This window comes from Phalacrocorax aristotelis, chromosome 11 (assembly GCF_949628215.1).
Source record: "Phalacrocorax aristotelis chromosome 11, bGulAri2.1, whole genome shotgun sequence".
Lineage (NCBI taxonomy): Eukaryota > Metazoa > Chordata > Aves > Suliformes > Phalacrocoracidae > Phalacrocorax > Phalacrocorax aristotelis.
The window spans coordinates 7928910-7953695 of NC_134286.1; the positions used below are offsets into that span (position 1 = coordinate 7928910).

The window sequence follows — 24786 nt, forward strand, 5'->3', positions numbered from 1 at the left end:
GTTATCAGGCTTGTTCAGGTGGCATGGGTCCCCCAGCCTTGAGCAGATAGCAGCTCCTGCCACCTGTCATGCTGCTGTGGTGCTGCCCTGTCCCCAGCCTTGCAGGTCTCCCAGGAGCTTGCTGGGGTTGAGTTGGTCTCCCCTCTTGCTCCATGGGAGGAGAGGACAGCCCACAGAGGTATCCCCAGTCTTGCCTGCAGTCCTGTATGGGTGTCACAGGGCTTCAAGCAATGCTCATGTTGTGGCAGTGGCATTGCAGAAAACTCACTGCAGTTGTTAAAGGCTGCAGATTATCTGACGCTTAAGATCCCACAGGGCTACTCAGACAAATGTTGTCACCTCCACTGCGTGGTCTCTGCCAGAGGCTGATAAATACCAACAGATATTAAAAATCATGTTTTCAGATGTATTTCACTGCTTAGGCATGATGAATGTGCCTTGCCCTGTCAATGTGACTGTTAGGTGGCTCCATTTCTCCCTCCCATAAACTTTTTTATCCTGGATAGGGTACGAAACAGGATGGTAAAAAGAGCAAGAGGGGCAGAGCGGTGTATGTGGGTCTGCTTTGCTACTCCAGGGCGCAGACTGATGCTCTCTGCAGAAACAAATTGGATTCTCAACTTCAATTTACACCACTAAAATTATCCCTGCTGAAAGGGGAGTCGGACTGGGATCGCTGCGGGGAGGCAGGATTGAACTGCCACGGCTAATCCACTTTCAGGAGATACTGTCAACTTGAAATATAACTTTAATTCTCTTTTGGAAACAGATTCTGGCATCGGCATCTCTTATTTGAGTCTCACAGCGCTTGTACGGCCGTTAAGGGGAGGGTGTGGGAGTAGAGTGGGGAAGTGTGTTGATGACCAGGGGAGGGTTTGGGTCTGACTCCTGATGCTGAGCTCCTTGCAGGAGTGGGGCGAGCGCTGCCCACTTCCAGACTCGCTTGGCTGCCTGGAAGTGGGAATTACTGGCCCCTGTGTTGTGCATCAAAGACAATTTGCTTTTTTCCTTAATTACCTTTCCTGGATTCTTCTGAAGCATGCACACAGCTGTACCTCCTGGCCACAGCTATGCACCACAGCTCTGCCGATGACACCTGGCCAGCACCAACTCGGGCTGTTGTAAGAACTGAGTAAGAAATCCAGAAAGATGCTGGTTTTAGGTGTGTGGGGTGTGTGTGTCGTCCCCCCTTCCCCCTGCCATTTGCTTTTGTTTAAGACCTGTCTGGAAGCGAGCCCCTGGAGCTGTCACCCTGCTCACGGTGCTGGAAGGCTGGGAGGGAGGGAAGCACCCTGGGGTGCTCACCCATTGCAGCATTGCCACCTGGGTCTCTTTCCTCTGTGGTTTGTGCAGGTCCTCGCTTAGGTATTTTCCTGAATTTTACACAAGAATAGGGTAAGAAAATAACAGAGAGTCCCTAACTGGGAGAAGAATTATTTGCTTTGTGTGTTTGTGCAGTGTCTAACAACAGGACCTTAGTTGTGTTATTCCCTTTTATTTAAATACCTTGGGGTCTGATCCTCTTTGCAGCCTGTGCTCTGGTAAATCCCTGGTGTTTTGCAAGTACTGGGCTGGTCCTGAGCTGCTGGCTCTCGAGAACATATGCTTGACACTGGGGGAAAGAAGGTGCCTCTTAGGTGCCAGCACAGTGTTTCTCCTTGGGTCCTAACTCAGTGCTTTCGCCTTGCTGTAGGCTGACAAGGACGGTCCTTTACTGGTCTTCTCCTGGTGTCTCTGCTGTGTGGCTGCCAACATTGGAGGTACCCCCAGGTTGGCTGTGGGGCTACATAGGGTCCCCCATCCTCCTCTCCCCAGGACTTGCTAGCTTCCCCGGCTCAGGACCTGTCCCTTGGTGTCCTGGCTGGAATGCCTCAGGCTTGCCTGCTTCCCAGAGGAGGGATGGTGAGGAAAGTGAAGGAGGTTTGCTTTGTGCAGCCCTAAAACAGAGGAGCTGCCTTTGTAACTGTCCGTTACTCTTGATTTGCATGCTTAGTGCTGCTCTCATGTGGAGCTTTTCCATCTGGGGCTTGTTTTATCTAAATAAATAAAAAAATTGCTTGCAGACTGCCATGAGGCAGGGTTGCAGGGGATGGGCACTTGAGCCAGGCTTTAATGTCACCTGTGGCTTGTCACCTCTGTGGGGGCTCTCCCAGCCAGGCTCCCCGGACACTGCTTCACTGCTTGCTGTGCATCCCCCGGCTGCACCTGCTGTGCTGCTGGTGTTCTGCAGACAGCAGGGAAGGGTTTCCCCTGTTGAAGTGCTTGCGACTGTCACAAACTTCCTTTCCAAAGCCTTACCCTTCCCAAAGTGGCAGGGGGAAGGATCCTGTCCCTGCGGGTGGGGACTCATGTGCACATGAGTGGTGTCTGGTGTGAGGTTCAGCGCTCCGTCTTGGTTCTACTGTACTTTTGCAAAGCCCCTTTGGATTTTTTGAAGGTCATCTTACCCTGAATGCCCCCCAACCCCACACACTTCGGGGGGCAAGGCTGGTGCTGCTAAGGAGGTGTGTCTGTGCAGGGATGCTCAGAGCCGTCAGCAGGACCAGAGCATGGCAGTGTGTTTCCTCATGTCCCTGAAGCCCTGCCTGGTCCCTTCGGGTAGGACTAGAGGCAGGAGGAAGGCCTTGGAGAAGGCATGTGTTGACTCAAGAGGCATGTGCTGGAGACTGGGGAGGTGATTGGAGCCTGGGAAGGAGCAGGGCAGGCAGTGATGGTGAGCCCTGTGGGGCAGGTCCTACCTTGTGCTCTGCAGGAAAATACCCCCATTGAGACCTATTCAAATGGCAGAAAATGAGAAGTGGCCCAAGGTCACCGTTAAGAAGGGAAGTAAATTCCCTGTGCCTGTGGTTGGAAATGGGGAGTAGGTGAGGAGGGGCAGGAGTGGGTGGGGAGAGCTGTGGGGGCGGACCACTTCTGGCTGCTGCCCACCCTGACCCTGCCCAGCTCAGGGGGGATGCTGGAGTACATGTAGTGGGAGATGTCTGAGTCTGGGGTGGAAGATGCTGACTTACACTCCTGTCTCTAGTTTTTGCAGTAAATGTGTAATAACGTCTATTTTGGGACACAGAGCACATCTGCGATTTTCTTTCACGCTTTTTTTTTTTTTAGAGAGCGTGAACCAAACATTACAGTGTGTGATTGCAGTTCCTATTCTAATAAGAAAAAGCAGCATAGGCAGGAGGAGGAAGCCTTGAGAATCACCTTTTTTTTCCCCCAATCCAGCTAAGCTAACACCTTGAGAGTGAAGTTGCATGTCAAATACCTTGTACCCGACTGCCAACTTCTGCAAGAAGCGTTTTGCTTTCATTAGTATGACAAAAACCCACAAGCAGCAAAGATTGGGGCTGGGGTGTCTCAGTGACACTGGTAGTGGTTCTGCTTGGAGGAATATCACACTTCAAAAGAGCGTGGATTTTAATGAGGCGACTTTAATTTTTCATGAACATTGCTGGAATTTATTTTGTAACATGAATTTAACGTGATATGGCGTTTCATGTGCTCAGGGCCATTTTCCCCTATAGCAGCTGCAGGGCAGCCCATGTTTGACCACAGGGAAGGCAGCGGAGGCTCAAATTGGGAACCTGGAGCTGCAAAAGGCTCTTCTCCAGGGCTGAAATCCCTTTTCGATGCCTCTATCTTGGAAAATGGGGACACAGGAGTTTCTCAAACTCCTGTAACCGTTTCTCTTTAACATTGCAAAGCAGTGTCCTCACCGTAGCTTTATTCCCAGAAATAGCTCAACCATTTGGCTAAAAATAAATAAAAATCAAACAGAAAAAGTCGGCCTGGGACAAGCAGCTGCATGGAAACATTCATGTGTGCAGTTAAAGTTTGGAGAGGTTAGAAATTGCTATGAGGAGGTACTAGAAAGCACCGGTCAAACGTTAATGATATGATGCTGCCAATTAAACCTGTGTGTGCAGAAACTTTTCTGTGGAGAATAACGTGCGTCTTGAGGCTGTATTTTATTCTTCCCTCGAAACCAGGTTTATCTCCAGTTGGTATTTTGCTAAGAATAATGATTGTCTGGGCTGTGTAGGGAAGGTTTGGAGCTGAACTGAGTTGCAGCTGAAGGGATGGCAATTTACTTTTAACTATAAAAATTGTAAAAGCAAACAGGCCATCTATTAATAGCAGGCTTTTCAGCCTTGCCTTTAATTTCATCCTGTTACCTTTGGTTCATGTACTTCCTTTCCCATTAAAACTGCTGCTTTCTGGCTGTAACCATTGGTGCCCTCTCTAGTGGAGGGGGTTTTTTTGAAACGTAAGTTAAAAGCAAAGCTGGTGGAGTGTTACCAGAGTGTCTCAGACAGAAGAAACATTCACACCAAAGAGTTCTGCCAGCAACCATGTTTTTGGCAGTGCAGGTTGGGTCCCTGTGAGCATCTTCCTCCCACTGTATCCCCACATGAATCTTATCTGCAGCGGTGTGCGACAGAAAAACAGCCTTTGGCTACTACTTCCCCTGGTCATGGGACTCTGCATCCCCTTGGGGAACTTTAACCCACTGTCCTTGCTGGGAAAATGCAGGGGTGGCCAAGTGGAGGGACATCCCTTGTGATACCTGCAGCCGGGGTCTGCCTGCTGGAGGAGCTGGCATCGCAGTGGCAGGGTAAGGGAGTCACTGAGCTGTTTGGCCTGGCCAGGGTGTCTGGGAAGCGTGAATTTTGCAAGAAGCTTGGGCACAGCGTGACTGAATGTGCTACTAACCCATTTGCCTTTCCCTGAAAATGTTTGCTCAGGGGATTTTTTTAGGGAGTTTCCTGTATTTAATTGTGTGTAGGAAGCGGGTGCTGAGGCTGGAAGGCCGCACAGAGGTTTTCCTGCCCAGCTCGGCTGGTCACTTTGGTGGCCGCCTGCCCAAAAGTGTCCCCTGGGTCCCCTGCCGAGCCCTGCCCGGGGGAGTGGGTTAGGTTACAATGGGGAGTGGGCTTCAGCTCTTGTCCTGTGCCAGACAGGCTATCGCCAGGTGATCTTAGGAAATACGTTACCCTTGGGTTTAGACTGAAATCTGCTTCTTGTTGCTCATTTCAAAAATACGTGCTTGCTGAGGTCTGATGTTGGGAAGGATGGGCTGGTTTTGCTGAGCAGGTTTTGCCAGTGCTATGTGCAGGCTGTTGTGGACTTTACCTGCCTGTGCTCTGCTGTGCCAGCGGACCTGTGTCTGGACCTGGGCTTGAGCTCTGCAGATGATGCATACCACTGCATGGGAGCTGGGAGAACCGCACTGCTCACCTGCAACCTCTTCCCCCTCCTCTCCCCAACTCCCTCATCAATTGCAATTAGTATCTTTATTTTTTTTCCTATTTTAATTGCCAAGTGATACTGAGGTTCAGTGTTTTTTTTTTTCCCTTATTCCCCCAGAGATTTGCAGCTCTCTCTAACTTGTGGGGACCGTGCAGATGCTGGGCTGCAGGCAAGGCTCATCTCCAGCAGCTTGGGGTACTGGGCTGCGGCTGTTTGCTGCCCACCGGTGATTAGCCGCTGCCACTCAGGAGCCTCATGCTGCTGCGTAGCTCTTAGCAGTGAGTGCTGTGTGAAGGACGTGTCGGTGAAATGTGCTGTGCTCGGACTGTGTCTGGCCTTTAGGGACACCGTGCCAGTTGGAAAGTGTGTCCTACTCATTGGAAATAGGTAATGAGGACACTGCTGCTCATCTTGCTGATGATTGTAGGCCATTTCTGTTATTATTTTTAATTATTATATAGTAATTTGTCTCCTCTAGTTTTGCTCTCCTGTGCCTCCATGCACCCTTTCTGCAGGCTGGCTACAAGGCAGCCCCAGCTGCTTTCGGTGTAACCACCGCACCGCAGTTTGCTGAATTGCTTTGAATATTCTGACATCTGACCAGTGGGTTGGTCACTGCTGTTTGTCCGAACTGGTTAACATTTGATTTTGGCAGTTAGTATTTTGCTTTTTGTAATAAACTTGACCCCAAGACGAGCATGCACAAACATGGAGCTGTTAAGTGGATTGCCATCACCCTTTTGTGGTAGGAGAGTGATGCCAATATGCCGTATGGGATGGGCAGTAAGTGGCAAGCCATTTTAAAGCTTAGTTTACTAACTTGTAGCCTCGGGGAAATAGTGAAACTTTCCTGGTTTAAAAGGTCTCCTCCCGACCCTGTCCTCCTTGCTTGGCTCCTGCTTGGCAGCAGCATGGCTGCTGGGTCAGGAAAAGCCTGTTCTGCCCAGAGGCTGAAGTGACTTTAAAAAAAGCATTAAATATACATGTATGCAATATATATGCATTAAATATGCATATATGCAATATATATAGATGCATTAAATATATATATTGTATTTTGCTTATGGGATCTTTCTCAGGCTTAGCCAAAATCCAGGGAGCTGCTGGCTGGTGGTTGGTACAAAGTGCCACTTTGATGGCTGTAAGGTGCGTTTGGATATCGAGCTACACGCCCACAGGTAGGGCAGCAGGGCTAGGTGGGGAGAGGAGCTGTCGATGCGCTAGCGGGGGGCTTCCTGGTAGAAGGGAAGCAGTCCTGGGCTGTGCTTTCCCTCCCCCTGTTGTTTTTCATACTGTCTTAGGGATGCTTGCTGCCATGGATGCTGCTCAGAACCAGCACTCTGTAAAAAATCTTTTTTAGTCCATCTCTCTCCTGGCACCTGTTGCATCTTGCTGACTTCAGTCATTTTTTTCCCAAAACTTCAGTCATTTTGTTTGAGATAGAATTTCATCTGAAGCCAATTTAGTCTAAAAGCATGCCCGCTCTTGACATCCAGCCGTAATTGATAGCGTTTGTACTTCAGAGATGTTTGTCCTATTCTCCTTAATGAAAGCTTAATGCACTTATTTTTGATCTGGCTGTTTGTAAAGGGCTTTTTGTTTTCCTCCTGCAGCAGAAAGGAGGGGTAAGCACATGCAACGCTATCATAGCCGGGTATTTTGGGAGCAAATCAGGGTTGTTATTTTTGTTCACAACTCGAACAAGATTCCTGTTAGCCTCTTTTGTGGCCTTGGGTGAGCAATGCTTTGCTGCAGGCTTCTTGCTTTGTGATTTCAGCTGAATTTTGCAGGACCTATAGGTGAAAGGCCCTTGATCTGGGCCCAGTCTTGCTTTCATAGGGTGGCATGTGGAGGGCTTGGTAATTTCTAGCTGTGTATTTTCAAAGGGTCAGCAAGCAGTCTTTACATCTGGCCTATCTTAAAGTATGCTGTACATGTTAGTAAGATTTTGTAAGTGGGAAACAGAGGCAACGCTCACTTGGTAGATATAATTTGTTTGCAATATTGTGGCAAATGCACTGGTTTGCAGAACAGAGGGATCCTATTTTTCTTGTACAGTAAAGGCTCTAGAAAAGCTGAGTAGGGTGAGCAACGGGCAAGACTGGACAATGTGAAGCATTTGTTTGGTATTGCAATTCAAAGTCTTTTCAGTGCTAATCAAAATTAAGTGCTGGTAGACTGCAGCGATGCTGTGCTGCCTCTCCTGAGTCTCAATTGGCTTGAGAGGGAAAAAAAAAAAAAAACCTCACTGCCGGGAAATTGAATGTAGGGAAAAAAAAATCCACTTTGTGAGCAGCCCTGTCATCTTTTATTATGATTTCTGTGTAATTCCTCCCCAGCATTTGCACAAAGCCAAGCAGCTGCTGCCTGTTGGGACCAGGGGTGATGTGAGGTCCTGAGCCAGGCTCAGGGATGGGGGAGCTCGGGCTGTGCCAGGGGTGCCTGCTCGGCAGCAGCCCTGCTGTTACAGGGACCACAAAGCCAAGTTTAAAATGCAATATTGATTTTTTTCTTCCTTTTTTTTTGTTTGTTTTGGTTTTTTTGGCTCTCAGGGTTGCGTTTTGCACGCCGGTTTTGTTCACTCTGAGTTGTGGAAGGTGTTTTTCATTCCCCCTCCCTCTTCCTGTTGGCTCACCTTTTCGTATAAATGTTTGCTCAGGGAGGGAACACAGAAAAATTAACTGCAATGCCCAGAGGGCTGTTGTCCTTGTATCAGTCGAATTCCTATTGTGGAGTACATAATTTCCATGGGGCAGTTTCTTCCAGTGCAGTTGAATGGATGGAAGTGGGATTTTCCACTTGACAAGTACCATTCCGGTAAGCGCAGGGTGGGAAGATCAGATGTGCAGAGACAGAAAACCTTGGGTGAAGGTGCTTGTCTTGATAACTGTGAGAGCAGGAATGCCCTTATCCCAGTGCCCATCTAGGGAAGGTGGTGGGATGGGATGACCACGAGTCATCTCCCAGGATGCTGCCCTGTTCTCCCGCACAGGATGGGCTCACTTCTGCAGCTGACGGTGCTGGGATGAACCGTGCCGAAACCCCTCGTGCACCGAGCCCGGCATCCCAGAACCACCTCAGACCTCATCTCCCAAGTACCTGTGGATAAGCAGATTTCCCTCCCGCTGCAAAACTTGCTGCTGTGCCGCTGGCGTTGATCAGCGTGGGTGCTCAGTCAGCCCCAGCAGCGTGTGCTTTGCTGCAGCTACCTTACCCAGCCTGGTGGAAACATGAACCACAAGGTTTTGCTGAAGATAAATGATTCTAGGCCACATGTTGAGGATTTATCTCCTGACTGGGTGGATTGCACTGATCCGGTATCCTATCCACAGATATACACTGTGCCTGCAGCCCAAAAGAGAAACCTGTTGGTTGCTGTAGTATCCAGAGAAGAAAATATTCCAAATGGGGTCTGGGGCTTGTGAAGCTGATTTTGGCTGTGGAGCAAGGGGAAAAGTAGGTGATTTCTTGCTCTCTTTCCCACTTTATCTCCTGCTACTTCTGAGGAATCATTTCTCTGCAGTACAGGAAGAGGAGGGTTAGAAAACCACAGCTTTTACATTTTTGGAGTGGAAAAACTTAATCTGAACTAGCGTGAGTGAGCAGCGTGGCGGGACTGGGACCTTGGACCTCGGGTACCCATTGCAGGGACTGAGGGCACCCTGTGATGCTGGTGCAGAGCTCTGTTGCCCTGTGATGCCGGAGCAGGGCTCGGCCACCCACTGCAGCCCGGACCTGCCCTCCCATCCCTCACGGTGGCTTTTGTGTGGGAAATATGACAGCCTCCCTGGGGGAAAGCTTGACCTGGGGGAATGTGGGCTGGGCAGGCCTGGGTACCAGCCCTTGCTCCTGGGTTGTGGCAGTGATGTATGCCCTGGCAGGGGGGGTTTGCAGCCTCTGCCCCTGGTGGGTGCATGGCTGGGTGGGCTTGCTTCCTGGGGGAGGGGGAGGAAACTGCTCTGGGAAATGGGCTCCTTGCTGGTCAGCAGATAGCCTGGCTCTGAAATGCTGGGAAAACTTAAAAATGTCTTTAGGTGGTAAAGGTCAGGGTAACGTCTGGCTGAGCTGGGATGCATAATGTATTTAGGGTTTGTTGTGTGGTTTTTTGTTTTGTTTTGGTTTTTGGGTGTGCTTTTTTATAACTGAAGAGCTTAGGCTTTCAGAAGACCAGAAAGCAACGGGGAAAACCAACAAATTATAGCTCTGCTGGCTGATGCAAGCATTGACAATTGCAAACTCGGAGGTTTTTTCCAGTTTGGCCTTTAATTTTTGCCAGGGCAGATCACTGCTCTGAAGAGCTTGCGGCCCTGCTAAAATAGCTGCTGATGAGAAGACATATGTGCATAGCTTGATCTGGGAAAAGGAGGGAGGAAGAGGTTTGAAGGCAGGAAGACCTTGCTGTATTTGCTTTGTGACCTCTGCAAAACATTTGGGCTCTTATTCAAAGTCCTTTTTCTGTTCTCGAGTCTGAAGTGTTCCAATGAGCCTGAACTGGATATGCCAGCAGTGTGCTGGTCGAACTTTTCTTTTGGACTGCCAAAAATAAAAATATGCTGCCTGCATTTCAAGATGAGCGATGGTTTCATAACCCTGACTGCCAACAGGGCAGTGAAAAAGAGTTGAGATGGTGAAAACTTGCAAAGGTTGGTGGTTGTGTTTGAAGAGGAGCAACGGATTTTCCACAAAACAGCAGCACTGAAGCAATGCTATCCCAATCAATACCTGCTGGCTTCGGTCTGGGTTTAGCTTTCTGCCTCACATGCGAACCTGACTTTGTGCAAAGTGCTGCTGAACTGAGGCTGTGATTAGGGACAATGGGGTGTATTTGCTTGGAAGATGCAATGTGATTTGGGGTTAGACTGCCTTCAGGTGGAAAAAGAAAAATACAACCAACTAAAACAAACCCCACACCAGAAAAACGCTTTTTGAGTGTCGCCCCTGTGTGCAGCCCTCTCCGGGGCCCTTGTCTAGGTTTATTATCTGGGGCAAAACCCACCTGTATTTCCTCCCTCCACCCTTCTTAAATTTTTCAGATAGCCCTTTCCCCCAGTCTCTACCCCCTGTCATGTGTGTCTCTGCTTTTATCAGTGGCTTTATCAGCTAAGTGAGCTTTTCCTGGAAACTCAGCCTGGTTGGGCCCTGCAGTTCTCCAGCCCACCGTCCTTGGTGAAGGTGACCTTCCTGCAAGCCTGTATGGTGAGGCAGCACGTCCTTGGGACAGAGGGGATGTGGGGACAGGCTCTGGCTCTGGCCAGGGCCCCTTGTGTCACTGGATATGTCTCAACTTGCATTAAGGATGGTGTGGTCTGGGTTAATGATGCTCTGCTAGGGCATGTCATCTGCCACTTTGTCATCCCCAATGAGGGACCAGGGATGAGGTCTGGGTATTGAGCTCCATCATATGTTGACCGTGGTTTCTAAAAAAGAATGTATTGGTCCTTTTCTCATGGCTTCTTTTTCTCTCTTGCTTGTTGTGCTCTTGGTCTGGGGGCTCACATGGTTACCCCCTGCTGTCTCCCTCACCTCAGCTGCAGCTGGCTTGCCCCTGGCGGTTGCTTCTTGGTGATACTGTTCTCTCTCTGCTCGAAATATCAGTAGGAGCTTCAGCCTCAGTGGAGGAGGAGGGGTACTGGTTTAAATTTCAACCTTTTGCTTTCCCAAAGTACTGGCCTTTCCTCTTCCACTTAGGGATGAACAGCAGAAGTCCCCTCCAGTGGGAAGTGAGCTCAGAGCTGTGCTCACCTTTAGCCCTTTCTTTTGGACCTATGGGTTCTTAGTGTTTTAAATGCAATGTTTGTTTTTTTTTTTTTTTTTTTTTTCCCCTGAGGACTATGCATGTTATCGACCCTTTCCCGCAGGCGTAGGGGAGAGTGGTGGAGCTGATCCGAGTCGATGGAGTTATCTCTATAAATCAGGAGATCTGCCTAAAAATGTTGTCGGTGTGGGTAAGCATAGACCAAGCTGCTTAATTATTAAGGCTTTTCTCAAAGCACCATTTGTACTTGCACAGAAATGATGAAGGACAAAGAGTAATAGAAAAATTGGCAAGAAAAATTTCCATTAAAAATATATTGGCTGGGCAATGAGATCGGTGTGCTGAGTGACTTTCTGAGACTGCTGGACAGTTTGGGGAGGTTTTGGTAAATTTACAGAGGCTTTTTAAAATTGTGGATGTGTTTTTCTTGGTTCTTCTGCGGCTAAATGCAACAGGAGCTAGAACAGGCTGTTTTGGGAGGTGGTGTTATTTTTGCCAGCTTTTTTTGTAAATCAGGTCGTCTTCTCTACTACTTTTATGACAAATGGAACAATATGGGAGTGATTAGACTTTAAACTATTCATGAGATCTAAGCCAACTAATGTGATTTAATCTTCCTTCTGCGTATATTTAATATAAGCTGTGATTTCGTTCAAATGTTTGAGCTTTGTACTTGTACCATATAATTATCTCTGGGTTTAGCAGATGACTTTTTTTTTAAATGCCTGTGGTTTTTATTAGACTTTTTTTTCTGAGTTATTTGCGTTTACTTTGTGGCTTGAAGATATCTTCAGCAAACATGAAAGGAGTTTCTTTTGGTTAGTTAGTTCTGGTTTAGGTGCTTTCTGAAACTATAGTAAATAAAATTCTGGGGTCTTGGTTTTTTCTGCCACTATTTTTTTTCTGGAAATGGGGCCGGCAGGTAGTACAGAGACTTGTTTTCCATATGGGGGATATAATTAGACGCTGTTTTAGGGCAGTTTTGCAGCTGCCCTGGAAATAGCCCACTTAGAGTGGCTCCTTGTCAACAGCAGTTGCAGAGCACAGATTCACCTCTCATGTCAAACTCTGTCTAACTCCATTAATTTTTACCCAGGCTTGCTAATTTTTACCCAGGTTTGCAACTTTTATCTATTGGCAGCCAGGTCCTGTACATGGCGCTGTGATGGATTCCCAGAAATTTGGGAGGGCGGGTGAAGAGAAGCCTCTCTGGGCGGGCAGGCAGGAGCTGTCGTCCTGGGGCAGGATGTGTTTGTGGGAGAAGGGCACAGATGGAGAGGGGAAGAGGCATGAAGAGAGGCTTACCCAAACTCAGGTGAAGAATTTGGCAAGTGCTGTGGGATGCAAATATAATTCTACCATCTGTACATAATGCTCCACCAGCTTCAAGTCATAAATGATGTTGGGTTATTAGTTGCATCCACAGACTTTTTTTAGCCTTTCTCTGATGCATTCATGTTGTACCTGTTCCTCACTCCTCAAAGGCAAGCTTATAGAAAAATGCCAGGGCTCAGCTGACCGTCCTTGGGCATGTTAATGTGTGTAGATGGACTTTCAAAATTTGGACAGCGTAAGAAAGCAGCCATTTTCCCTAATGCCTTTTTGGAAGTGCCGCTTCTGGCAATAAGTGGGCTTTGTACAAAGTTGAAAGTACAGGAAGGTTGGGTTACATCAAAATATTTAACAGAAATATGTTCTGTATCTGAATTTCTCCATGGCATAAGGAAGGCAATGTTGCAGCAGCAGCACTTTGCCCTGCCGTGCATGCAGCAGAGCATGCATGCCCTCATCGTTGGGGACAATGCAGTTATTTATTACTGCAGCCTGGGCGCCTGGTCCTGCCCGAGGTGGGGATCGAAGGCAGATAGCGGGCTGCCAACTTGGAAAGATGGTCCTGGCAGAATAGCTTTGCTAGCCTTATCTTTATCTCCTATGATCTGTTTTTGACTCTCTGGCTGTTGTCTTCCAGCTGAGCTCCTTCAGGAGAAATCTGGTTTGGATGCCCTGCTGAGAGGTTGACTTGCAGATGGGCTTGGAGTCGTGAACTGTAGCTTGAAATGTTGCAGGAAAGACCAGCATCTTTGGGGCTGGTCTTCAAGTGATGCAAACAGCATAGTGGCTCTTCTCAAAAATACCTCCTCTCCCTCTTCTTGATTTCTGGGGTGTGTGGTCTCCCCCTGGGGTGCTGTTTTTTGTTTGCCAGCTGCTGGGAGCTTTTCTGGGTTGTTGGGGCATGGTACAGCAGAGAGGGGCCTGGGGTCAACTACCAGCATCCCAGACTCTTAGGGCTTGGTGGGAGGATGCAGTGTGGCTTCCCACCCCACGGTCCTGAGGCTGTGCGTAGTCTGGCACTGCTAATCCCTGTGGACAGCTCTGGTTCTCCCAGCACTCCTGCAAACACCACGCCTTGAACAGAGGGAGGTGATGAAGAGCTTGTGGGGAGGTTGCAATTGTTTGGTTTTTTTTGTTGGTTTTGTTTTTAAATAATCCTTTTAGCATGCCTGGTTCTAAACAGCAGAAGAAACTCAGGCTTTTTCTTGTACCAGCTGACTCCTGCACCCTGTAGCATGGGCTTTGTAAAACCCCACCAGGCAATGAGGCAGCTTGAATTGTATCCAAGTAATATTTACTTTTTTTTTTTCTTTCCCTCAGCATTAAAATTTTTGGTGAAAGGGGATCAGGAAAAGTTGTGTAAATCCCCTCCCTGCTAATCTGCATATTTTACAATTTTCCCAAAAGCCTGGCAGTTACTCCCTAAATCTCCTCTTAAGTCTCCATCGAGAGCCGTTATTAAGATTTAGCAATCTATTAGCAACCTGGCGAGCCGTTTGAGGTGGGCTTGTCAAAATAAGAGCTTTTAATTGCTGCTGAGCCAAACCCTCTCGCCGCAGGCATCACTCTGGTGTACGCTCGCTTTCTGGGAGGCGGAAAAAGCGGAGAGATGTGGCATGAAGGCTTCCAGCTGCTCGCGTGGCTGCGTGATGGTGTGACACCGTGGGACAGGCAGGGGAATGGGAAATGAAACGCCAGGAGTGGTGGGAATGTGGTTAGACCACAGAGTGAGGACTTCTCCCTGTGCTGCCACTGCAGAGGGCTCTGCACTGTGTAGGGGCTTGCCATCATCTTTGTAGGAGATGCTTCAAGAGAATAACTGAAGGGGAGTTGAGGGCTGAAAGCCCACCTGGGAGTCACTGGTGGTAACTCAGCTAATGCACCATACCTGGGATTTGGGTTCTCTTCTGCTCTGGGGCTTCACATGCTCCATGTTCCACTTTTTTTATGGCTCACTACAGACAGTCTTGCAGAGTAAACACTTGTGTATATTTTTACAGGAGTGTTTTAACCAGAGTTTTGTTGCTTCCGTGCCAATGCATATGTTTGACAAACCCTCATTCCCGCTCCTTCCCAGCGCTCTGCCAGTAGCATGGGCAGGGAAGCTCCCTGTTCCTCTCCGCACGGGAGGGATGCTCGCCAGGCACACCTGGCTCCAGCTCCTGCCTGGGGATGCGATGGGGACTTCAGGCTTGGGGATAGTCTGTCACTGCTCCCCGGCGCTGCCGGTGTGGATAAACGGCTCTGCCTCTCGCTGCTGGGGTGCAGGTTGGTGAGACCCATGGCTGTTACCTCCATAATACAGCAGACACATCGGGGAGTCTTTTTTAGGTCTAGTTTCTCATTCAGAAGACGTGCTGTTTGCTGCTGCTGGTGCGATGATGAGGCTGGGAGGGGGGTCAGCCCGTGCTGAGGTGGTGGCATTGCCTAGCTGGGAGCACGCGCCTGCCCGATCTGTGTTTGGCGAGCCAGTTGTGCCTGGCGGAGGTGGAAGGTGCTGCGGGGGGTGTGGTGGCTGCTGCTGGCTTTGCTGTCCATGCCAGGATATGGTGCGGGTGTGTGAGAAACGTTGTTCGGATCTAAGGAACTGCCACTGGAGGGTTGAGGAGGGCTGTAGTGAGAGCGGTCAGCCCACTTAACCAGGTTTAGGCACGATGTAAAAACACTTCTTTAATTAAAGATGCCGCAGACATGGGTAGGGAGCAGAGGGAAGGAAGAGCTGCTGCTTCCTTTGGGCAGAAATTGCTCCTGGTGCAACAGGATCCATTCAATTGCTGCTGCTCCAGGTACATGAATTAGATTGGCTTAGATTTCCTCCCCCCCACCCTTTCCCTAAGCAGAGGTTAATCCTAGGGCTTGCTGTCTTAGCGTGGTGGTTTTCAGAGCACCTTTCTCTAGCTGGGTTTTGCTTGCAGCTTGACAAGCTGTCTGACATGGGCCCTTCAGACAGCTGGGATGCTGAACTGGACTCAGAGCATGCCAGGAGCATTTGCCCACAGTAGGCTGAGCCTGTGCCGTACAGCTGACACAAGATAGAGATGTGGCATTTTTGGCACCTGCCCTGGTGGGGTTTCAAAGCAAACAAGCTCTAGGGTTGAGGATTGATAAGACTAAGTGGAGTATGAACAGTATCTGCTGGTGTTTTAGCAGCACTGCTGCCTGTTAATGCCCTTGAACCACGAACAGCGACAGATGTCTTCCCTGCTCATGTATTAAAATCCAAAACCTTAACTCTAAGAAAACCTTAGCCTGGCCTAAGATGACTCTTTTTTCCCCTCATTTCATCTCCTCTTAGTGGGCTTTTTAAATTCACTTTATAATTTTAAGTTCAACCTTGCAAAACACTTCCTGGTGCCAGCCAGGTCTCTTCCCTTGGCTGCAACTGTCAGTGGGGTGACACTTTGTTATATGCAAGGTGGAACTTGGACAGAGCAAAAAGCTGATTTTTAAACTATTGCACAGTTTTGTTTCTTTTGAAAATAGACTTTTCTGATCCATTGAGGACCTTGCACGTGCTGGACAGCCTGTAGCTGGAAGCTGATGGAAAATGAGCCCATGACGTTGCCCCATCTGCCCAAGAGCCTTCCCAAGGGCTGCAGGCACTGGTGGGGACCTGTATTGCTTCTGCCTTGTGACCAGTTTTGCAAGTGTTTTTAACTGAGGTTACAGGAAGTTGGAAATTTGATATTTAAGAGTTATATTTAATTAGAAGAACACTGTTAATTTCAGTATATTCAGGTTCCTTGTTTACTCTGTGTTATTTTAACATACTCTCCATTGGATTGGGAGGATCTATCTATAATTTGCTGGGTGCTGTGACCTCCCCTGGGAACCCTGCAAGGTCACGGCAGTGGCTGGGTCTCTGCTAGAGCCACGTGTTGCCGGTTGCAAGTATTTCTCGTGTCTTTGTGCAATGGATGCTCTCCTCCTGCAGAGCCACTCTGCTTCCCCTCTGTTTTGAGTTTAGGCTGCTGCAATTCCCCTCATCCTTCCCCTGGCTGCTGTGGTGCAGAGGGGCTGTTGTCAGCTCCTGTGACACCAGGTTATCATTCACTTGCGACATCTCATTCTGTTTTAAATAACCCCCCAGCAAGACAAGCTGTCATCCCCAGCGCCTCACGTGTCTTTTTGAGGAATTTGTGATCTGAAACTCTGCTCCATTATTTCTGGTTTTATCTGAGATTTCAAAATAGCAGCAGTAAAACATTTCCTTTATTTTAAGCTAAATCCCAAGCCTGCACACACCAGTGTGGTGGTGAGACATTTCAGGTAGACTTGAGGGTTTGACAGGAGAGCAAGTGTAAAGGAGGGTGCAGTTTCCATCATTCTCCATGGGGCCCTGGGGTAAAGCCTGGAGCCGTTCTAGGAACCCAAGGCTGAAGGACTCTCCAGGTTGGGGCTAGGAAGAGACGGACAGAAGATAAATGATATTCCTAATGACTTGAAGTGCTTAATAAAGATGTATTCTCCTTCAAGAAAGAAAAATTTCCCGGCAGATGGGCGCAGGCTGCAACTACAGGCAGCAGCCATCCCACATAGGGCAGGAGCAGGGAAGACGTGAGCAGTAACCTGTCCTGGTGGGGTGTAGGACAGGCTGTGGTCCTGGGGGGTCAGTGGCTGAGCAGCAGTGGGGACCCTGGGTTGCACGCTTGGCGTTGCCTTGGTTTTGCTAAATGACCTTACGTGCACCTCTGTTTTCCGTGCTTTTGCTGGGGCGAAGAAGTGAATTCTTGAGGTTCCCGCTTCCTTATTTCCAATGAATGGCATGGTGCATTCAGAAGCTGGAAGTATTAATACACATCTTCAACTTTTTTTTTAAGCTGAAAGCTAATTTTTCCCTTTTCTGGTTGCCCCGACAGTGTGCTGGGGAAGAGAAGCGGGTCGGTACACGCACCGTGGTGGTTGGGCACCGTCCAGTTTCAGAAACAGATGCATACGTGGCACAGAAGTTCTGCGACAACAGGATCGTCTCTTCCAAGGTGAGCTTGCTCTGCTCCTGCAGGTGCATCGTGCGTGTGTATTCCCCGCTTGTATATTCGCCCTGGTTTTATTTGACGGTTGTTTCTGAAATTGAGAAACTCTGAATTCCTCAAGGATGGATGTAAAGGTCCCTCTGCAAGTGGAGCAGCCTGGTACATACACCACAGCTCCAGTCTCTCTATTAGTGGTTTTCTTCTTCCTGTCAATCCCAGTGGGGGTGTGTACAAGTTCTTGTCTTCTAGGCTGGATGAGAGTAAAGCACATGGATGCATTGGTTTTCTGGGTTTTTTGGGGTGGGGTGGCTGTTTTGGGGTGTTAAAAAATGTTTTCTGGCATTCCCATTGTGAAGCAAGGACAGGTTAAGTGTAACACAGCGTGAGATGACAGCAACTCAGAATTGCAAAAGGGAGTGGGGATTATTTTATAAATGGACAGAAAAATATGATTACCCCTGTCTTTTTTTTTTCTGCTGTTCCATGGTCTTTTTCTCTCTTGAGATAGGACAAAAATAACCATGTTCTGTTTATCCCTTTGCATGAAAGGGGGGAACATTCGTATGGTATTAATGCAGCTTTTGTTTATGGTGGAAAACTGTGATGACACCCGTCTGCCTTCTGCTTAGCGTTTTTCCATGACATTCATGAAGCTATTTCAAAAGGTTTGAAGCCAATTTGAGTAAAATATCAAACAAGTGGCATCCCATATTGTCAACACAGCTGGATACATATTATGTTGCTTAGGATTCATGGTGCTCAGCATACAGTTAGACTTCAGTTCTACTGTACTAGAGCTGTAAGGGGGTTCTTCCCCTCCTCTTTCTTTTTTATACAGCTTGGATCTTATTTGGTTTTATGTCTCTGAGCTGTCTGAGTTGATATTGGGGAAAAGTTTTAAGTTTTGCCGTGTTTAATTCATGTAGCATTCCTACTGACATTTCCCTGGCCCGCAAGAGGGTCCTTCAGAGAGGACACCTTCCCCTGTTTCAGTTCTCTCTCTGACAAAATGGTTTGGTTTAGCACTAATTTAAATTCTTCCCTGATTTATTTTCAAATGTTGTGTCCTTGCTCTTTTCTTCCATTTATATTTGCTGGGCATGGAGTCTTTTTACCTCCCCAGTCTCTTTTTATAATTAAGTGAACATTTGTCTTGAGACTTGACTGCTTATTATTCTTTGTTTATTTGAGGCAGACTGAAAGATCAGGTATTAGACCCATTATTTTCCATCTTAAATTCCATGTTTTCCAAAGCAAATGATTCAGCAGCCTTCTTAAAATGATAAGGAAGCACAACCTAATAACAAATTTGGATGGGCAACATGGCTTTTTTTTTTTTTTTTTTAACAGAAGAGCAACACTAAGATGGTTTTTGGAATATGAAAAAAATCTGCATTGTGTATTACCTCTTTGAAATAAAGTCTCTACAAATGTGTATCTAGAAGTTGTTTGCTGAAACAGATTCTGTTGGTTTTATCTTCTTTTACCCTTCGCCTTCTACAACCATGGGGTTTGGATTATTTTGACAAAAGAGAAACAGTTGCCTACTTTAAAGCAAACAAACGAAAAACCCCCATGTAACTGAGAGACTTCCAGCTGTTCAGTGAACCAGCAGAGAGAGCCGGTGCTGGAAGCTGAAGCAGGAGCTCTGTGGCATCTCGGCATCCAGCTGCATTGTGCCCCTACTTTTAAAGCAGGGACCTGGACCTTTGTCTGGAGCGCACCGGGGCTGCTCAGACAGCTCGCTGCGGTGCTCTTTGCCAGGTTAAAGGGAAAACTCCTTTCCTATTTTGTGCAGATACTTCCCATTTTGTAGCTCAAGGCCCCAGTCAGCCCCGTGCCTTGATCTGTGAGCCCCTTCTCTTCCCACAGTACACCCTCTGGAACTTCCTCCCGAAGAACCTTTTTGAGCAGTTTAGAAGAATTGCCAACTTCTACTTCCTAATCATCTTCCTCGTGCAGGTAAGAGCTTTGATGCCAAGGGTAGGTTTTATTTATGTACTGATGGTAAGCTCAGCTTGAACAAGAATTGAAGTTCAAAAATTACTCTGATGTTTATAAGTATTTGGGGGTTTTGTTTTCTTTTTTTTTTTTTTTTTTTAATTGGAAGCTGTGTTATAATTCTGGCACGCCATCTAAGGCATAATAACAATTAAAATATTTGGGCCTGTCTGAGATGATGTTTGAATGACTGCTGAAATAAATAAAAATCCATCCTAACTCTTTAACCATTAAGATCAGTCGACCAGTGAAAATACATTTGATACTACAGAATTAAGATCTTTTTTTGGGGTCATCTTTATTACTTCTGCTGCATAACTGTGTATTTTCCCATGTTATATGATACTTGTGTGTATAAGTTGTAGTGACTTTCAAGGCAACCAGGAGAGAGAGGCTGTACTCAGTAAAATTTAAAAATGCATAGCCTCAGCTTTGGGAATGTGAAACTTGAGGAAGCTGCTCTACACAGACAAGACAAGACATTTCATATGTGGAAAAACTTCTATTCTGCGTTATTCTTTGGTTAAGGAGCAAATCCTGAGCAAACCTGAACAGTCATTTTCTGTTCTGTCCACCAAGAAGAAAAGCGGTCTGTCCAAATGCATTGGGGTGAAGGGAGTTTGGGAGAATCACCGCAGTGTGTTTGCTCACCTTTTAAATGCTGTAATGACACCTGGGGCCCAGCAGACAACCTGCTTGTGGGCTGAAAATAGGCAAATTAAATGGCACCATGCGTCTACTGCAAGCAGCCTGCTTTTAGATGGCTTCTCCGGGGTTTTGGTGGTTCAGGTCTGGCGTATCACTCTCGTCTAGGCTGCACGTTCAAAAGATGAGTGCCTAAAATGTTTTGTCCTCACAGTAAAGTGTTATGGCTTATAGTCATTTCAGTGGCTGCCACAGAAATGGGGGATCCCAAGATAGCGGCTGAGGATGGCTCCTCCTGGCAATGTTACACAAAAGGCCAATTTACCCCGACATCAGCTGGCTGTTCTCCACCACTTGATTTCACTGGCGTTGCTCCATTTTTGTCAGAGTGAATTGGTAATTTGCTTTGAACTAAAGCAGTGCCCCGGAGTCGGGATGTCCTTTTTGTGTAGTTGGCCATTTAGTGACATGGTATTACATTTTATCGATTGACCCTCTGGCTGTGAAGAACATGGAATATTCTTGATTATACTTACAAAGCTGGTTGCAGTTGAGCTGCTTACCCTTTTTAGGCACAGGGGTGTGCAAGACAGAAGAGCCTTACTATTGCTCCTTGTTTTTATTCCGTGACCTGTGATTACCTGTAAAATAAGGAGGCAACCTTCATGCTCTATTAGAGAAGAAACAAACCCAACCGAACAAAAACCAACCTGGCAGCACTAACATACTTGCTGCCCTACAGAGTAGCTGACTGCCCCTGAGCAGTTGTTGTTCTGGAGGTGTCACTTGCCTTAAAGCACTCGGAGCAACTCCATTCATTTAAAATATCCAGGGTTATACCTTGATAAATGGCATCTATAGCTTAAATGTTGGTGCTTGTCTTTAAATTATTTGAAATTAATAGAATTGTCCTACGTGCTGCATTAGGAGCAAAGTATCACAGTGCCTGGGGAATTGTCTGGTGCATCTGCTCTACCTGCTGCTGAAACCCTTTATTAAAATGTCTGTTATTCTGAGACTCCAAATTCAGGTCTTGTTTTAGAGAGAGGAAGAGAAAGTACATGCATTAAATATAAAACACATATTAGTGCACTAACAGGGATAGAAATAGCTGTTTCTTTGGTTCATCTATTGCAACACTCAAAGGAAACTGCGAGTAAACTCCTGGTGGAAACAGCTGGCCTGGAGTAAGCGTAGTCCACGTACCTTTCTAGGCAGACCAAGCTGATGGCAGTAGACTAATTTAGGAGGTGGCAGGAATGAAAAATGTCCCTTTTGCTTGATGGAGGTGACTTCTGGACTATGGTCTTATCTCCTAAACAATGAGTTAGGAAGAAACTGTTAAGTAATAGGAGGATTTAGTCACTTTTAAGTGGTTCCAAATTAAGCTGTTGCAGTCCTAGACCAGCTCAAAAATAGCTTCAAAGGAGTTCTGCTTTTGATGATCTGCCCCAGTGCTCCTGTGTCCCTCGGCTTTCCACCAGCTGCAAGGGGAAGAGCAGTATCCAGCCGCAGGTTGCGCAGGGAATGCAATCTCCAAATACATAAATGAGTTGTTCTGGGGACTTCATCTAATATTTTTGTTCGTACATCTATAATACAGCATTTGTGTGGACAGAAATAATATAATCTGTTTAAACAAATACAACTGCATCCTGTCCAGTGCAGAGAACCCTCCTGCTGGGCAGCAGGAGGTCCTCTCCCTTGTCCTTCTCAGCTAAAAGCCAAAGTTCCTCTTTCATTTCCAAGGTCTGTCCAATTTTTGCAAGATAACTTTTGGCCAACTGGCCTAAACTTCACTGATGCTGCTCCAGTGAGCCTCCATCACATATGCTGTATGGTGTGTGTCCGTGTGACACTTGGCACCATCCTTGCTCAAGGTTCTTCCTCCAAAGTCTGGATTTTATCGGACTTTCTGTTTGTAAACATTTTAGACCCATTTGAGTGAGCCAGGGCTTTGTGTTCCTGGAAATACTTGCTGTGTTTATCTTGGTTTACTCTCATGCTACTTAACTCATACACCACTTACACCACAAGAAGTAGCCAGGTATCTCCTCCACTTCAATATCTTCTGGCTCTTCTATCTTTTGGTCCAATAGTTCAGGGTAAAATTGCAGTGTATGGCACTTGTGAGAGTTAAAAATTTCCATGTAGCTTCCTCCCAGCTGATAAGAGCTGTCCTGTCCTTAACAAGCTTTTTATGGGCAGCCTGAAACAATAAATATACAGATGCTGCTGTTTGTGAGTGTGCCAGGGAAGCGCAAACAAGTGGAGGGAGACAAAGTCCCTTTATGGGGACACAAAGCCTTTCTGCTGAGCTTCCCCATCCCTTTCATCACAGCCCTCACCATCTGCCTCTCGTGCTCCCGTCCTCTCTGGGGACAGTAGGAAAAATAGCCAATTCTGTGTGCTCTGGTTTGGAGGGTGGGGCAAGGGCACAGCTTTTCCTCCTCTTATGTTATTCGCTCCCAGTTATGAAGCTGTTCTGCTCTTCTTACCCTTTGGGCCAAGTCACAATACAGTCAGAAGAAGCAGTGATTTCCCACAGCCTGAAGGTTTAATTAACGACGAAGGGGCTTGGTCTTTGCTGCAGTGTCAGCTGAAGTGCTGCACTGAACTTGGGAAGAATCCAGTTATCCACCCCCAAGTTCTTTGTGCAGTCTCTGCTTAAGTTGTGCTCTTAACTCCAAATTTCAGAGCTTGTTTTACTTAAATATTCGTGTTCCATTCTGCAATATATTTCCTAGCTAATTTGGGCTGATATGTTTTATTTTTAATCTGAGTGTCAGTGGTTCGAGACAACTGGTACTATCCTCCCCCTCAAAACCAGCCATGTTTTAGGGTTCAGATGTGCCTCATCTTCACTGCCAAAGAGGAGAAACAGCCCTCCTGTGGCTCAGTGAGAAGTGAGGGTGGTTTTCACTTCATGCATTGCTGTTGCCTCTGCCCATACTCCTTCCCTCTTCGGTCATCTCCAGCACATCCTGTGGTGGGAGCAGGCTTGTTGGCATACACACTTCAAGTGGTTGTGTTTATGTAGCCCATCCCCAACAACCCATTCATCCAGGCTTTTATTTCCCACTAGTGCAAGGTCAAGTTTAGGTTTTAAGCTACTTCTGATAGGGTTTTTCCCACCTGAGGAAATCCTGTGGTCTTCAGGAGGAGGGATTGCCATCTTCTCAAGAGGGAGGAGAGCACTTCTGGGGCCCGTCCTTCTCATGTGCCCCTTTCTTCTCTCACTCCTCTGCTGGGCTGTGACTTACCTGCTGTGGGCTTAGCATCCTTTTTCCCTCATTACCGGAGTTTTTGTTTCTTCTGCTGCCTGAAAACCAGATGTCAGCAGTACATTCTTCTCTCCACAGGTGATAGTGGACACCCCAACCAGCCCGGTGACCAGTGGCCTCCCACTCTTCTTTGTCATCACTGTCACAGCTATCAAACAGGTACAAGGGTCAGTGTGGGGAGAGGAAGATGCTCTTTGGGACATGAGGTAGAGAAAATGGAGCATGTATTTGAATATACTCAGGAGTCACCAAAACGGGTGGTGGGTTTGGTGAACCCTTCTCAGAAGACCAGACGTGTGTATCGGTGTTTTTCAAGAGAGGCTGCATGTTGAGTGTGGTTGTGGGTGTCTCTTGTTTTGACAATGTAAAACATCTCTATATGTGCTGTTGTAAGCAAGCCGTGAGGGTCAGTAAAGGTTACCACTGTAGTTCTAGCTTTACTTGAATTTTTATTCTGTTTTTAGAAATGTTCTCTGGGTCTTTGCAGGATGCAGAGATGTGCTCTAAATATAGCCTGCTCTCTGCTCCTCTGTTGGTAAATGGAAGGGACAGGTTCTGTTCAACCACTCAGCTAGTCCCAAAAATATGAGTCCTCATCGTCCTGTGGTGTTGAAAGACCTTTTTCCTCCCATCATACGCACATGTGCCATTTAAAATTTGCTCTACAGAAGGATTGAATAATAAAAGAAGTTTCTTCTGCAGGGGCCAGAAAGGGAGAGCTAGCGTAAACCCCATCTGTTTCAAATCTGAATGTTGTATTCTTTCAGTGAAAACCGAAGAGGAAGAGTCTTGTCCTGCGTTACCATAGGAAAGAGTTGCAGGGTACTCAGTGTATTATTCATATTATCAGCCTGTTCTTGCCAACACTGAGAATAATAGAAACATGTTACAGTAATTTAGCTGCTTGGTGCATGTGTTGCATATAGATTATTTTTGTGTGTTATTTTAATCTGTTCTGAATCTGTCAAATATGCATATGAAGTTTTTAAAACAAATTGATTGAGTCTGAGCTACTGTGGCTGATGTTTTGTCAGGCAGGAAGGAGGTCTGAGGACTACTTCATTTATTCTGGTTTTTTTTTTAATCTCTGCCTCTGTCTGTCCGCACTCATCCTCTTTCATTAGTTTACTTGCTTCGTTACAAGTTTGTGTTGCCTGTATTTGTGTGCCTAGGGATATGAGGACTGGCTGAGGCACAGAGCTGACAACGAAGTGAACAAAAGCAATGTCTTCCTTGTCGAAAATGCAAAGCAAGTGCAGAAAGAGAGTGAAAAAATCAAGGTAACTGTTAAAAGAGAATTCGCATGTGGTTATCACTGAAGCCAGTGGGAACATGAGGGGGTGTAGTGAGGAGGCGAGGGCAGGGAGGGAGGGATGTACTGCGGTTAGAGCCGCCCGGGCATGCTCACTTTCAGATGAGATGCTCAGAGAGCTGTTCCTGGTTAAGGAGTGAAGCTGCCTTCGCTTTTGAAAAGCTGTCTTGCAAAAACTGTACTGGGGCTGACAAGTGACAGATCTGTCAGCATTTTGCGCTTCTCTGGCATAGGCAG

The 24786-nt window shown here is 47.0% G+C and overlaps 1 protein-coding gene across 4 annotated transcripts in view; it reads left to right on the top strand.

The window, feature by feature from the left end:
* Positions 1–24786, top strand: part of ATP11C (ATPase phospholipid transporting 11C (ATP11C blood group)) — a 59073-nt gene that overhangs the window by 1793 nt on the left and 32494 nt on the right. For 3 of the 4 annotated variants that reach the window (XM_075106733.1, XM_075106731.1, XM_075106735.1), the window contains exons 2-5: positions 17194–17313; positions 19180–19269; positions 23316–23396; positions 24410–24517. In XM_075106733.1, coding sequence (XP_074962834.1) covers positions 17194–17313; positions 19180–19269; positions 23316–23396; positions 24410–24517 — 399 coding nt within the window. Of the gene's footprint in view, positions 1–11085; positions 11193–17193; positions 17314–19179; positions 19270–23315; positions 23397–24409; positions 24518–24786 lie in introns of those variants that run through there. The other variant, XM_075106732.1, reaches the window with a different exon arrangement.